The sequence below is a fragment of the Passer montanus genome, unplaced genomic scaffold (genome assembly GCF_014805655.1).
Source record: "Passer montanus isolate IOZ18808 unplaced genomic scaffold, ASM1480565v1 scaffold10, whole genome shotgun sequence".
Lineage (NCBI taxonomy): Eukaryota > Metazoa > Chordata > Aves > Passeriformes > Passeridae > Passer > Passer montanus.
The window spans coordinates 14894238-14908025 of NW_024356505.1; the positions used below are offsets into that span (position 1 = coordinate 14894238).

Sequence of the window (13788 nt, forward strand, 5' to 3'; positions counted from 1 at the left end):
CATTTTTATGATATTATAATCTAATGTTTTCACTAATCCTAAAATCATTGAGGAATTGGAGTAGCTACACAATATTCACACTTCGAAAACATTTTTTCTTTTGATCCTTACATCATATTTAATGAAAATGAGTGTGCCAAGCAAACTCAACTCCTCTCTAAAGGGTTTATGAGCAAATTCCAAGACTTGGAATACTTTTCTTCTGCTCCTATCAGGAAAATTACTGGTATAGTACCACAGACTAGTTAATTCACTCTTGATTAATACTGCTAAAGAGAGCTATCAGACTGCAGGTACACGTGTATATATAAACTTGACCAAATGCAACTCTCTTCACTCTAATGAACAAATAAAGCAAAGACATCCACACACTGCTGACCCATCCATTTCAAACTCAGCAAGTCAGTCACAACAAACTCTGCCCCCCAGCAGTCACCCAAAACAATATAAACTGGATACAAAGTGCAAGCAGTGCAGCAATGCTGTTTACTATACCTTGTTCCCCAGTGTTTGTTGCTGTTGATTTGTCATCATAGGCTCGTACTGCATTTGATCCACGCAGCTGGGCTGTGCCTCCTGCGTGCACGGGTACATGGAAACAGCGCCTGCATAGCATGTTTGAGGAGTCAGCATAACTGACTCAGAGTTTATCCCACACTCAAGGTTTTCAGGGACTTGCTGCAAACAATTGAGAAAATCCTCAAAGTTGGAAGAAGCAGAATAGTTCGAGCCATCAAAACCTGCTGCAGGAAAATCCATTTGAGCAAAATTAGAAAGCTGTGGCATCATCGCTGTGGGTTGCTTGTAAGGAACAAAGTCTTGCCTACACTCATAAGGGGAACTGTTAACTTCTGATTTGTAAGAGAACTCAGATGTACTGGCATGCATGCCAGGGAACATGTATTGCTGGGGCTGCTGCTGTGAGCAGCTAAGAGGCATGCCAGAGCTCCAATTTGTGAACATCCCATTGACTTGCATATGTTTCATCTTTTGACAGAGCTGCTGTTGCTGCTGCTGCTGTTGTTGCTGTTCCACAAGCTGCTTCTGGTGGTGATGAAGTTGATGTGGATCTAAGTCTTGCTGTACCATGCAACCTTCATTCTGGACCAAGGGCTGCTGCTGGTTACAGTCTGAATATAAGAAGTCAGATTTATTTAAGGAATCCTGAACATAAGTCAGGATTTCATCAGTTATGTTGATGTCCCCAATATCATCCACATCAGATAATTCAGTTTTAAAAAACTCCTCGTCCTGCTGAATACACTTTAGATCTTCAAAGTCAATACCCAGATTTTTCATGATGCTGTACAAATCACTGCTTTTGTTATCCTGAAAGAGTGCTGCACTGTCTTCAGGAAGTGGAACAGTACTGTCCTGGGAACACTCCATCAGCTCCCGTTTGAGAATGTTGTGATTTCCAGCAGGTAGGAGATTGTCTGTCCAGCCACTGCTAACAACACCACCCAGTTCATCCCTACTGTCTGCAAAGAAGTTCCGCTCAAAAGAAAGTTTATGTGAGGCTGGAGGGCAGAGATAAACAGACTCGTCTTGCCTTAACATGACACCTAGGAGGGAGTTTGGGTCCACAGAATCATCGTGTAGCGCTGCTTTGGCTCCTTTTCCCATTGTGCTTTTACTCTTCGGTTGAGAGGGGTCCATAAGGCTTGACATAGGGAAAGATACCTCATATAACACAGCCTCACCCGTGGCAAACATGAAGGGCAACTTCATGTTACGCTTCCGCAGATGTTCTGCCCCTTCTTCATCTCTGAAAATAAATCAGATATGTAGCACGGTACTGCAGTAATAAACAGTTATTCTAATCTTTTTGTTCCATGGAATGAACATAATAAATTAACTATTCTATTTGTAGGCATTTTTCAAATTCCTACCTATTCCAGCTCAACTTGGCTGAGTTAAACCAAGAGACAGATTATGAAATAAGGAGCTTATGACTGTAATACCACATTTACATATTACATTTGTAATTAAATCTAGACAGCATACACCATTTTCTGTGCATTATGGGCTGAAATGAAAACAAGTGGGCTTTGTTCCATGCATTAAGCTTTTCTTGGTATAGCAAGTAAATCAATACTTGAAATACCACTTTTTCTCCATTTTACAGACTCCTTAGCAAAAAATATTTCATCTATTTAACAAGCCTGAATTCCATATTATGCAGAATTCTGTTCAGCACTAAAATTCAGGACTGAATTTGTTATTTATTGTTTTGTTGCTCCTTCTACACAACTGCAATTGGATTTCTCAGGTTTTGCTCATTGGGATTGAATATGGTGCATGGAATAATTTCATGCTTCTGCTGCTGACATTGTTCTTTATGAGAAATCAATTTGTCTGAAATTTTATGCAAAAGGACTATGCCACAAGTTCTGAAATATCAGAATTTTCTACATGTTTGTTAGCAAACTGAAAGAATTTGGAGAGTTTGGAACATAAAGGGTAAGAATTTAAAAACAGAAATTCCTTTGTGAATATAAATAGCCTCAAACTAGTTTTCAGTTTTGGAAGCATACTACTTTATGAACTGATGACTTACGTAAGAGGTCTTTGCGTGGCAATGATGTAATCTGGTCTTCCATTTTTGTAGACAAGCCGTGCATTTGCCTGTACCCAGGCCCATCGATTTTCTTTGGTTAGAAGCCTAAATACAGTCATTCCACTCTCACCTGTCTTCATCACTAAAGAGTAAGCATACTGTTTACTGTCCAGCAAACAAATCATGAAAACATGCATGTCATGAATAAAATCCCATCTGTAGAAAAGTCTTACAAATCTCATGTCCTCAATCACTCAATTCAGTGTGGCACTAATGCATTCCCAGTGAATCAGGATGACTGATCACTTCAAGATGTCTAATTTACTCATAAAATAGAAGTCAAAACTGCAAGACATCTGCTACAGATTGGCAACCTTCTATATGAGGCTTTGTCCATTATTTCTTCAATAACAGAAATTAATAAATACTAGAACAGGTAAATTACAAAAGCCCAAGTCTCTCTCACCTTCATAAAGTTCTATTACTTTAACAATTAGAAAACACATTAGTTCTGAATCCAATCCTTTCACATTTTGACTGGTTTATGCAGAGGTACTTAAAAATCTTATGTTTCATTCCCACTACCACTAACAATGCTTGATAAACACTCAATTTTCACAGTACATTTCTGTATTGGGTTTGTGTGGCCAAGTTTTGGTAGCGGCCTCTGTAAGAAGCTGCTAGAAGCTTCCTCCATTTCCAGCAGAGCAAATCCCCAGCAGCTTCAAGGTGGACAGGCTGCTGGGCAAGTCTGGGACAATTAGAAATTGTGATAATACGTCTGTGATACCATTTAAGAAAAAAAAAAAAAGTTATTGTGCAGAGATAATTGTGGCCAGAGAAGAGTGGCTTGAGAATATGTGAGAGGAACAGCTCTGCAGACACCAAGGTCAGTGAGGAAGGAAGGACAGGAGGTGCCAGAGCTGAGATTCCCCTGCAGCCCGTGGTGCAGAGGCTGTGCCATACAGAACCACGGGGATGCAGAGATCCACCTGCAGTCCGTGGAGGAGACCCATGCCAGAGCAGGTGGATGCCTTACAGGAGGCTGTGAACCCATGGGAGGCCATGTGCTGGAAGAAGCTCCTGGCAGAGACTTGCAGACCCATGGAGAGAGGAGCCCATGCTGGAGAAGGTTTCCTGGTGGAAGGTGTCTTTAAGGCCTTATTTTACTTCTCATTATCCTGTTCTGGTTTTGTTAGTAATCAATTCTATTAATATGCCCTGTTCTGCCTGTGACAGTATTTGGTGAGTGATCTCTCCTGTTCCTTACCTCAACCCATGGTGAATTTATGAATATAACCTTTCATTATATTTCTCTCTCTTGTCCAGCTGTGGAGGGCAGAGATGGAGAGGCTTTGGTGGGTGCCTGGCATGCAGCCAGGGTCAACCCACTACAGTAGTTTTTGTGCCAAAAGCCAGGATCATGAGGGTGTTGAGAAAAGGATAGTAACCAGGAGAGGTAACAGGCAAAATGAGTACTAAACAATCTTAGAGAGTAAAATGATCACGGGGAAGATTTATTGTAATCGTGGTAAAGAGACAGGGGGTGGATTTTGTGCAAATTGTCCAATTTTGTTCTGTGTTGTGATGAGTTATCTTGGTTTTTGTGTTGGAAGCTTTAGTTTATTTTGGCTAGTTTTGCTGTTCTAAGTGAAGGTTGTGTGATAAATGTGGATTTTAAAGATAATTCTTAAATATATGATTCACAGAGGTCAGGGGTGGAAGTAATGCAATTGCTCAAAAACCCTGCACTTCTAAACAGAAAAATTCTAAAAAATGTATTAGGAAAGTCTAAGAATCTGACCGAAAAACCTTGCTATAAAACTTCTTTATTTTGATCTTAGCATCAAAAATGTAGCAAAATCAGTTTTAAGACAAAGTTTCAAACCATTCAAGTTTCATCCCCTTCTACTATGGAACCATCTCTGTTTTTCTTTATGAAAAAATAAAACCACTGATAAGCAACAGTGACTAAGCTACACCTGAAGCAGAAAATGTGCTTAAATAGGCTGAGAAAAACCTGCTGAGGGGCATTATCCATTGTCTATGAGGAGAGCAAAGAAAAAAAAAATTGAAGTTTTCAAGAGAAATCAGTAGAAAAAAAGTACCATAATATTCTGAAGATGATTCTGTAAGTTCCGAAGATAACTCTGTTATAACTAACAACAAAAGTTAAAAACTCGCCTAAATAGTCATACATCGGATAGCTGGTGCTTATTTCCTCAACACTATACTTCTCTCCATAATTGTTACTTAAACCAACTGAAGCTGCCAAGAATCAAACCCAGAAATGTTTGGACACTCAACACTATACTTCTCTCCATAATTGTTACTTAAACCACTGAAGCTGCCAAGAATGTTTGGACGTTAGCATGTTAAATCAGAGATCAATTTCTGGTAAAAATCTGACACCAATATCAAAAGAAAATTATTTATTTAACTTGTTAACAGGAAAGCTGTCCTTGGTAGTCCCCTTGCCCAAAGGAAGTTCTTGAAATACCAGGAGTCGGGTTGAGCAGAGAAGCAAGTGAGAAGAGCATGATGTGACAGAGACTGGAATATTTATCGTAAATAGGAGTATTAAACATTTCTTCAACCAGTGTAAATTTTTAGAAGGACAGATAGAACATATGAAATGAACAGTGTTCTTTTTGTTAACAACCTCTTTTTTTTCTGTAATTCATATTGCATTCATACTGAAAAAACACTCCATGCTTTGATTTTACAGCCTTTTTTAGAGAATGAAACTTACTTCGGATGTGATTTTCAGCACAATAAAGCATGTCAGCTGCATGAATGAACTGGTATCCTGTTCCTCTCATACACAGCTCTGCTTCGGTGTATCCCAGGACAATCTTTCCTCTGGAAGGTAAAACCAAAAAATTGCAACCCTGCTGATGGAGCAACTCACAGAATGAATGTCAAGCAAGTTAATTATGGCTAGAACATTACAGATGCAAGTGCTAACTACACTTTGTTGCTATATCAATTGTATACGGAAGCAGAGCAGCTCTCCAATAAAAAATAGAATCAACAAATCATAAAATTTTAACTAGTCTGCCAGGTTGCCTTCAGTGACTAGGACTGGGTTCACAAAACCATTAGATCATAAAAAAGATTGGATGCCTACAGCCAGACTCTCAATTCCATACTATTGAACATATTTCACTCCTAGCAGGCAGCTCCCATTACTCCTAAAGAAAGACACTGTTTTCTTATCCCTGCTTCTTATCATTTACCTACAGTTATGTGTAGAATTTAATAGGGGTTTAACTTCAGTTATCTAAAACTTCTTGCCTAAATTATAATTTTTAGTAGCTTAAAGTTCAAACCCAAATGTATCTCAGAACTACATCCCCTTTGCTATTGAGTGATATGGGACCCCTGTGTTTGCATTTAAACAAGATATGACTCAGAGGACCACTAGCAAGAGTCATGTTTGACTCTGCAGCTAAAATTAGAGTACTTTACTAGAGGCTGGGGAGATGAAACACTTAACAGAATTCATGTGATTTCTGTGTGATACGTGATAAAAAGACATAGTCAAAGAGAGACCTAAACAGGATTTGAAACTAAGAAATGGAGATGCAAAGACAAAAGGTAAAAAAAGGGGGAAAGTAGAGATGGGGAACAATATACATAAAAACATATTTTCAAGTGAATAAAAACATCAAACAGAGAAAAGAAACATTTGTGTTAACATTTTGTTGTTTTTTACTTGTATCAGATCAGAGAAATAAAACTTTTTGGTCTCTCAGTAGACAAAACACCAAGTAATTCAATTTTATCCTGTAAGTAGGCATGGAAACCCATGTGAGAGACTCCACGGAAACTGAAATGTCAGTCAAAAACAGGAGGGAGAGGAGAAGGAAGGAGGCCAGAGGCTCTTATTTTGATAAAAAAGCATCCTAATAGGCTTCTTGCCACGTTGAAGTATAGTAATATTATTTTGATAGAGTACATCTAGTACTGTAGTAGTGTTTCCAATTTTTCTATAGGGAAAAGAATAGTTTTGAAGTGGGTAAAATCATAGTATTAAAAAGTATTTAAATTCTTTTGAAGGAAAAAACCATTTCCATTGTATTTTACACCTATTTGAACTGAAGGAGAAATGTAGAATGAAATTAAACACTTACTCTATCAGTTCTAAAAACAAATTTCAAACCAGATTTAAAATGAAACTTTTCTTCTTCCCTAATTCATTAGTATGCTGCCTTTTGGGTTTTCTGTTTTGTATTGGTTTTGTGGGCTTTTGCTTTGTTTTTCTAACAACTGAGTGTCAGAGAGCAGTATGCCATTTCAAGGAAACAGACTACAGCAAATCCAATTCTCTTTACTTGATAGCAGGGCTGGAGAGAAAAACCTTAACAGCTTCTAAACAACCATTACTGAAACAGTTTATATAGCAAAAGAGTAGCTTGCTTTATATTTCAAACACACACCTGAAACTTATTTCATTGGCAAATTATTAGGCAATTGCAGAGAATAAATTACACTTACTTTGCATCACAGCCAGTGGGTGTGAAATCCAGTTTGTGTTTAGTTCTGAAGATGAAGTTTTTGGTTCGTATCTCAAGGATAGATGGTGGCTGCAGGGGAGTAGCTACTGCAAACAGTGCAAGCTGAGGAGACAAAGTAGCACCATCCTTCCCTTTCTTGTTTTGTCCATGGAGAAACTTCAATCGTCCTTGAAAATTCATAGCCTTAGGATGAGGAAAAAAGTAATTGTTACATGCTGGAGATATTTAAAAACAAGATATTTCTGTTATGATGTAAAACATGTATTTTTCATTTTTCTTAAGATCCATCAGATTCAAGTTTTATAGGATAGCATACAAGTTAGCTAACAAGTACAGAACACTATTGTTATACCCCTGAGTGCATCACTTCAATATGTACTAATAAACATACTGAAAAAATAATTAATGGGAAGATTATTCTGTAAAAAATAAAAAACCCCATGTAGTATCACATATCAAGTGGGGCTTTTAATATTCTAATGAACATACATGCATATAATTATTTCATAATTTCTGTTGCAAATTTGTATGTTCAATTTTGCAATTGCAAAGAATTCCATTTTGTAAATATATCACATAGGGGGTGATAAACTCATACTAATATTAAAATATAAATAATTGACTAACAAAAAAATGCATTAAAAAGAGCAAACACAACCTTTTCCAAATAAGGAAAAACTATCATCCTCTTAATCACCATAACTTATTGCATCTCAAGATACTCAGCTTGCTAGAAGAAAATACTCTTGTAATGCATTTTTATCTACAAATCACACAGCACTTTAGAAAAGTTTACAAATGCTTATTTGAATTTCACTTAGGAAACTGGGCCATGAGAAATAAGAGAACTTGCACCTGGTTGTGACAACATCTTAAAGGGCAATTATTCAGTGTCACTAGCTGAAACATGGTGGTTCAAGCAGCCCAGATATCTTTGGAGACTTAACAAATAACATAAATTGCTGCCCCTCTTGTTGGGATTATGCAGATTTCCAACTTTTAGGCATATGTGGAGGTTTTTCTGTAACTCCATACTCACCAGGAATCCAGATGAATTATCCAGGAGACATCGTAACCTGCAGATGAAATTCCTTTCCATAAAGGAAGAATTCTCTGGAGGAAGTTGGTCTGGGTTATAATAGGCTGCTGGCTGTGAAAAGCCATTATCTCCTGCAGGAAAGGATTATTTATAAGGATTATTTTTAGAAGAACACCTAGTGAAGGCTATCTATAACAAACGATCTTCCTTCTCATAAACAAAGCGTTAGGTTGTGACCTGAGCAAGAACAATGTAAACTGGAAACATCCTCAGAACCTATTATTATTGTAACACTGAGGTTAAACATCAATTCTTCTGATGGGATTATGTTTTACAGGCCATGATATTTGAAAACTGAATGTAATTTATTTTTAAGTTTTTTTTGTTTTTTGGGTTTTTTTACTTTGGGGCTTTTGTTTGTTTGGGTTTTTAATTTATTCATGATGTTTGTCAACAGCCTTGATTCTGGACCAGTTGCAAAGAGCAGGTTATCAGTAGAGAACACATCCATGTTCCTACAATGGTACAATCTCCAAAAAGGCAGCAACTACAGGAACTGAGTATTCAAAAACTCAGTATCAAACTGTGAAACTTACTTTGCAGACAGCCAGATGAAAGTAGCAGCAATAAATAAAAATCAGCAACTTTAGGAAACCACTACAAAAAATCGGCATTTTTTTCCAGTGAAGGCAAAATCACCCTACTAAATAGTGAAAATATTTCTGGGCTCTGCTGACCAAAACACCATAGTTACACCTCCAGGAATACCTGCAGTACTTGTGTTTTGCAGTTGTGTTTTTTACAAAATACTCAAACCCATGATTTTTAGCTAGGATAACAACATGGTATCCTTACACCTTGTCAGGACAAGGATTTGCTGCTAAGTGGTATTTACAAAACAGACTTAAACATTTGGAATATAAAGTAAAACCAGAAGGTAAATCAATAGACCCCTGATAAAACACATATGTTCTACATGAGACTGCGTATACAGAGATACCAGAACATGACTACTACAGCAAATTTAGCAAAGCAATCTTGTTTACAATACATATAAAAAACCAGTCATACCCTAGGAATTCATACATGCAGAAAATTGAGAAAAATCCAGCTTAAAAAGATATTTTATAATAAAATAATCTTTAATTTTTAAAAAAATAGTCCAGGTACTCTTAGAGAACTGATTATCAAGTACGGACAAAATAATAATACAGATTTTAAGAATCCATATTGACTTTCCAGACATGGAGATGAGGTCAGGGAGAGCATGTCACTTAATAATACACCACATTATATTTTCTGGAATATAATTTTGTCTCATGAACAGCTGGAAAAACTTACAGATAGGCTCAGAGGTTAGTACATTGGCAAAACAAACCCAAAGGTAAACAAATCATTATCAAAAGCCAGTTCTATTTAATCTCCTATGAATTCAAGGGACTGAATTGGAGCCAAATGAGATTGCTGATATCTTACCAATAGACCTTGCAACCTGAGGCCATCTAAATCCTGTAAGTATGCTGAGTTATCTAGCTTTTCAGATAAAATCAGGAGATACCTTTTTTTCCTTAAAAGAACTGGTATGCAAGGTCAATTTTTGCGGAATAAATTTCAAGGTATGGAGAAAAATAAACCTTTTTCTGTCCTTTCTGCTAGTGTGATGAAAAGGGATAATCTGAAATTACAGACATCTAAAGAACTCCACTGGTCAGCCACCACTATGACCAGATCACACAGGCAGACAAACTCAAGATATTTGTAGTCCAAGACCGTTACCACATAACTTTGAAATTAGAACGTAAGAAATTCCCACACTTATCATATGGACCATTCTTAACAGACAAAACAAACTTCCTTACTTGCTACTGCTGTAGTTTTTTTATTACAAATTGCTTAACTGACGGTGAGAATTTTCAATGCTTCCAAGACAGTGCTTCTCTAGAAAGCTCTCTGAAGAAGCAATGATTATGAAGAAAGAGCATCAAGGAAGCAGCTTGAAAATCCTTAATAATATTTCAAAAATGGCAGCTCTGGCTGGGTGCAGATCTAGTACCCAATAAGCAGTGCCAGGGTTTCTGCTGGCATCCTCAGCACTGTTAGGTGTGTCCTTCAGCATTTCTGCCACAGGAGAAACTCTCTGTTATTTTTTTGGGTAAATATAGAGCTGAAATTTGAAGGTTCAGCAAGTCCAGCTGAATCCTGTGGAGTCTGTCAAGTTCCATAGTAAAATGCACAGTTCCCAAGAGTGAGCAAAGCTGTGGTGAGAGAAGTGGCTCCCGACAGGAGGGGAACAGAACTCAAAACAGGAGGCAACGGGCTTCAAAACGGAGCCTCCTACACTTGTGAAAGCAACACTGCTGCACTTTTCCAGGCAGACAGAAGGCAGGAAGGTTTTACTGCCAGGATCTTGAAGTGACTCACTGTAAGAAGGGCAAAGAATCTTACAGAGCATCTACACTCCCTAGAGCAAAACTACCAGTTAACACTACAGGGGTTAGAACCCATATCCCTCATGAAGCTCACACTGGATCTCATCAGTACCATGGAGCAAGATGCAGAACATGCAGGGCATTAAGTGCTTGTCTTTAAACTCAAGACCATATGGTTGCGCAACACGGCAAGTTCAAAAGATAATCCAGACTAATGCCCCAAAGCAGATATTTGGTTCTGAAAAAAATCAAAAGTTTGCAAACTTCCCTGGGAACAAGTCAAGGACTGGGAGGCATGTCTGGGAAACACAGTAACAGCTGAGGAAACCAGTGGTCTAGCAGCATACCAGAGTACTGAGTGGGAAATAACCAGTCCTGGCTAACTGAAGCAGAATCAGTTCCCAGACTCAGGACGGAAGCTGTGTCTGAGCAGTTATATCTATAAATACTTACATAATGCTAGCTGAATGTATTAAAACAGAAATTGATTAAATTAGCAAAAATGGAGGGACTCCTTATGGTCATAGCATTATCCTTTGCTATAAATCTGAATTCATTTTAAAAATCCTCAACATCCAAACATTTCATGCTACTTGAGGCTCAAAAGTCATCATTGAATCATAGAATGGTTTGAGATAACAGGAACCTTGGAGATCACCTAATTCCAGCCCCCCTGCCATGGACAGGGACACCTTTCGTTAAACCAGGTTGGTCAAAGCCCTATCCACCCACTCCCTGAATGCTTTCAGGAATGGAGCACTATTAGCAGCTTTTAGCAAGTTAGAAACACTACATACAAATAAAAAATTATTTGTAATCCTGCACAGCACTTTTTGATGTTCACTCAAATCTGAGGCCAATCCAACCTGGTATCATACTTTACAAATAACCTTTTCTAAATTCACATGCACTTCTTTAAGGTCCATATAACACAATTTCACTCTGAAGCAAACAGGATGAAAATCTGGTTTCTGAGAGCTGTACTGTTTGCTGTACTGAACTCTGCTATTAACTAGCTGTGCAGCAGACCTGTGGAGATTGACCTAGAGATCGTGTAACAACGTTGACTGCTAAATGAAAAACTGAAATATACTGAGGTGTGTTACAAACACAGTAATCCTTCTCTATTAAATCATGTCATTCCATACCCTATTTCTTTAATTACTTAAAGATTTATTTTTTTAAATGGACTTTTTATGGATTAATAAACGCCCTATAATCAAGTCGCAGTAACAAAAGATTTTACCTACGTGTTTAAAAAACTGTTGTGCAAAGGGAGCATTAAAATGGAGCAGTTGTCTCAATGGCTTTGTAGTCATTATGATGCAGGCACATGCTTCCTGGATTACACATAACCTGCACCTACACATCTTTGCTCTGACACACATGCAATGTATTTCTCCTTAGTTGTTTCTCAATACAGCAGCTCACTTAAGCATCAGCCAGTAACATGTGACAACTCTGCTCTAACATCCATACTGCTTGATCTTAAAGGCTCATCTATTTAATCTTCTATTTCTCTTCCCCTTTAATCTCCAAGAAAAATACTGCTCTATGTAGCAATGACTGCACTATTCCCAATAGGAACATTGTAACTAGCATATTCTTAGACTGATTAGTCTAAGAAACATTGTCACTTATACTCCAAATTAAAGTCTTCCAATTTAAAGTATAATTACTATTTTAATGATGCTCTGCTATGAATAAAAGTGCTTATATAAAGTGCAAAAAATAGCAATTCTCACTGTTGACTAAATGTGTCCATAAAATTTCAAAAATTTGAAAGATGCTATTTCTTCCCTTAGCCATCTAAAATTATCTAAATTTTTTTTTTACATGGATAAATTAAAAGAGCCCAGAAAACAAACAACTAATCTGACAGGCAAACAATAAATTCTGTTCTCACCTTGTACACTTGGTCCAGAATCTCCTGACTGGGCAGGATTTAATGCCCAATGTAGCTGTCGCTGAAACTCAGGTCTGTCTTCCGTGTGAATCAATTCAAATACACTCTGGTGTATAATATCCGACTAGGAACAAAAGGAGAAAGGTAAGAGAGAATGACAATGAGAAAATTATATCACAATATGATACAAGTTGTCTGATAGAGAACACTGTTATGGATATAGCAAAATCAATTTTGCTCAGGGATAAATCCATACAATCACATGCAGGTGGCAAAGCTTCATGAAACAATTTTTTAGTTTGCTCAGTTACACTTATGACTATAAACATAGGAAATAACAATAAAAAATACAGCCTTAGAAAAAGAAGTTACATTATGTCAAGTATTTCTTCACCTGCTTTTACCTAAATAAAGTATTTATTAGGTAGTACTTGACTTGATCCAATATAGGTGCTACAGAAATACAAAAGAAGCTAAATACCCTGAACCAAACTGCCAAAACTAAGCCAAGCAGATTATAAGCAGTGGATTTGCTCACCTGAAAGCTTTGTCACCTCTTAAGGATGCATTAAAACATGTAATTATAAAGCCCTTATTCCAATACCAATTGTGTGGTTAGGAATGTGATCTAAATGGCAAAGGCTCAAGGGCAAGGATTAGTGCTTAAAAGAATTTAAGGGGGAAAAACCCATCCAAAATAGTAAATAAAAGACTCAGTTTACTGAGAAGTGTCAAGATCATGTTTTTTGGTATGTTTCAAAAACCCAACTATTATAAAAACAGAAAATAAATAAAACATAGATCTAATGTAATTGAGATGAATTGGCAAAAGCAGCAGCCTAGGTCAAATTTTGCTATGATGAATTTCATAAAACAATCAGTACTTTCCAGAATAAATTGCCAGAAATGGTAATTTTTGTAACTTGAAGACTTTACTTCTATATCATGCACTTGATTTATTGGCATTACTCCATGCATGTTACGCCCAATTTGTTTTCCAAGCTTTTTCCTTTTTTTATTCCCCAGCACTGAAGGAATATGTAAACCTAGGAATAAAAATGGGGTTTTTTTGAAATATTTTGAAATATTTTCTTCTACAGAAACCTTCCCCAATCTCTTATCAGTTACCTGAAATTGCAGACTAAGCAAAGTTTCTTGCTATTTTTAGACAGCAGCTGAATCTATCAATATGCAGTATTCATGGATATACTTTGAGAACTATAACTATCATCTTCATTATATCATCTTCACATAAAGTAATCCCAGGAGTTTTCTAACAAAGGCAGAATTTGCCTGCTATGCCTCAGTCCTTAGTACTTTGGCACCTGGTTTTC

At 37.1% G+C, this 13788-nt stretch overlaps 1 protein-coding gene across 2 annotated transcripts in view; it reads right to left on the bottom strand.

Annotated features, from left to right (window-relative positions):
* AHR (aryl hydrocarbon receptor) overlaps positions 1-13788 on the bottom strand; it is a 59340-nt gene that overhangs the window by 3433 nt on the left and 42119 nt on the right. For both annotated transcript variants that reach the window (XM_039710049.1, XM_039710053.1), the window contains 6 exons: positions 12455-12578; positions 8120-8250; positions 7061-7263; positions 5313-5422; positions 2561-2702; positions 496-1768 (listed from right to left, as the gene is read on the bottom strand). In XM_039710049.1, the coding sequence (XP_039565983.1) occupies positions 496-1768; positions 2561-2702; positions 5313-5422; positions 7061-7263; positions 8120-8250; positions 12455-12578 (1983 nt within the window). The remainder of the gene's footprint in view (positions 1-495; positions 1769-2560; positions 2703-5312; positions 5423-7060; positions 7264-8119; positions 8251-12454; positions 12579-13788) is intronic.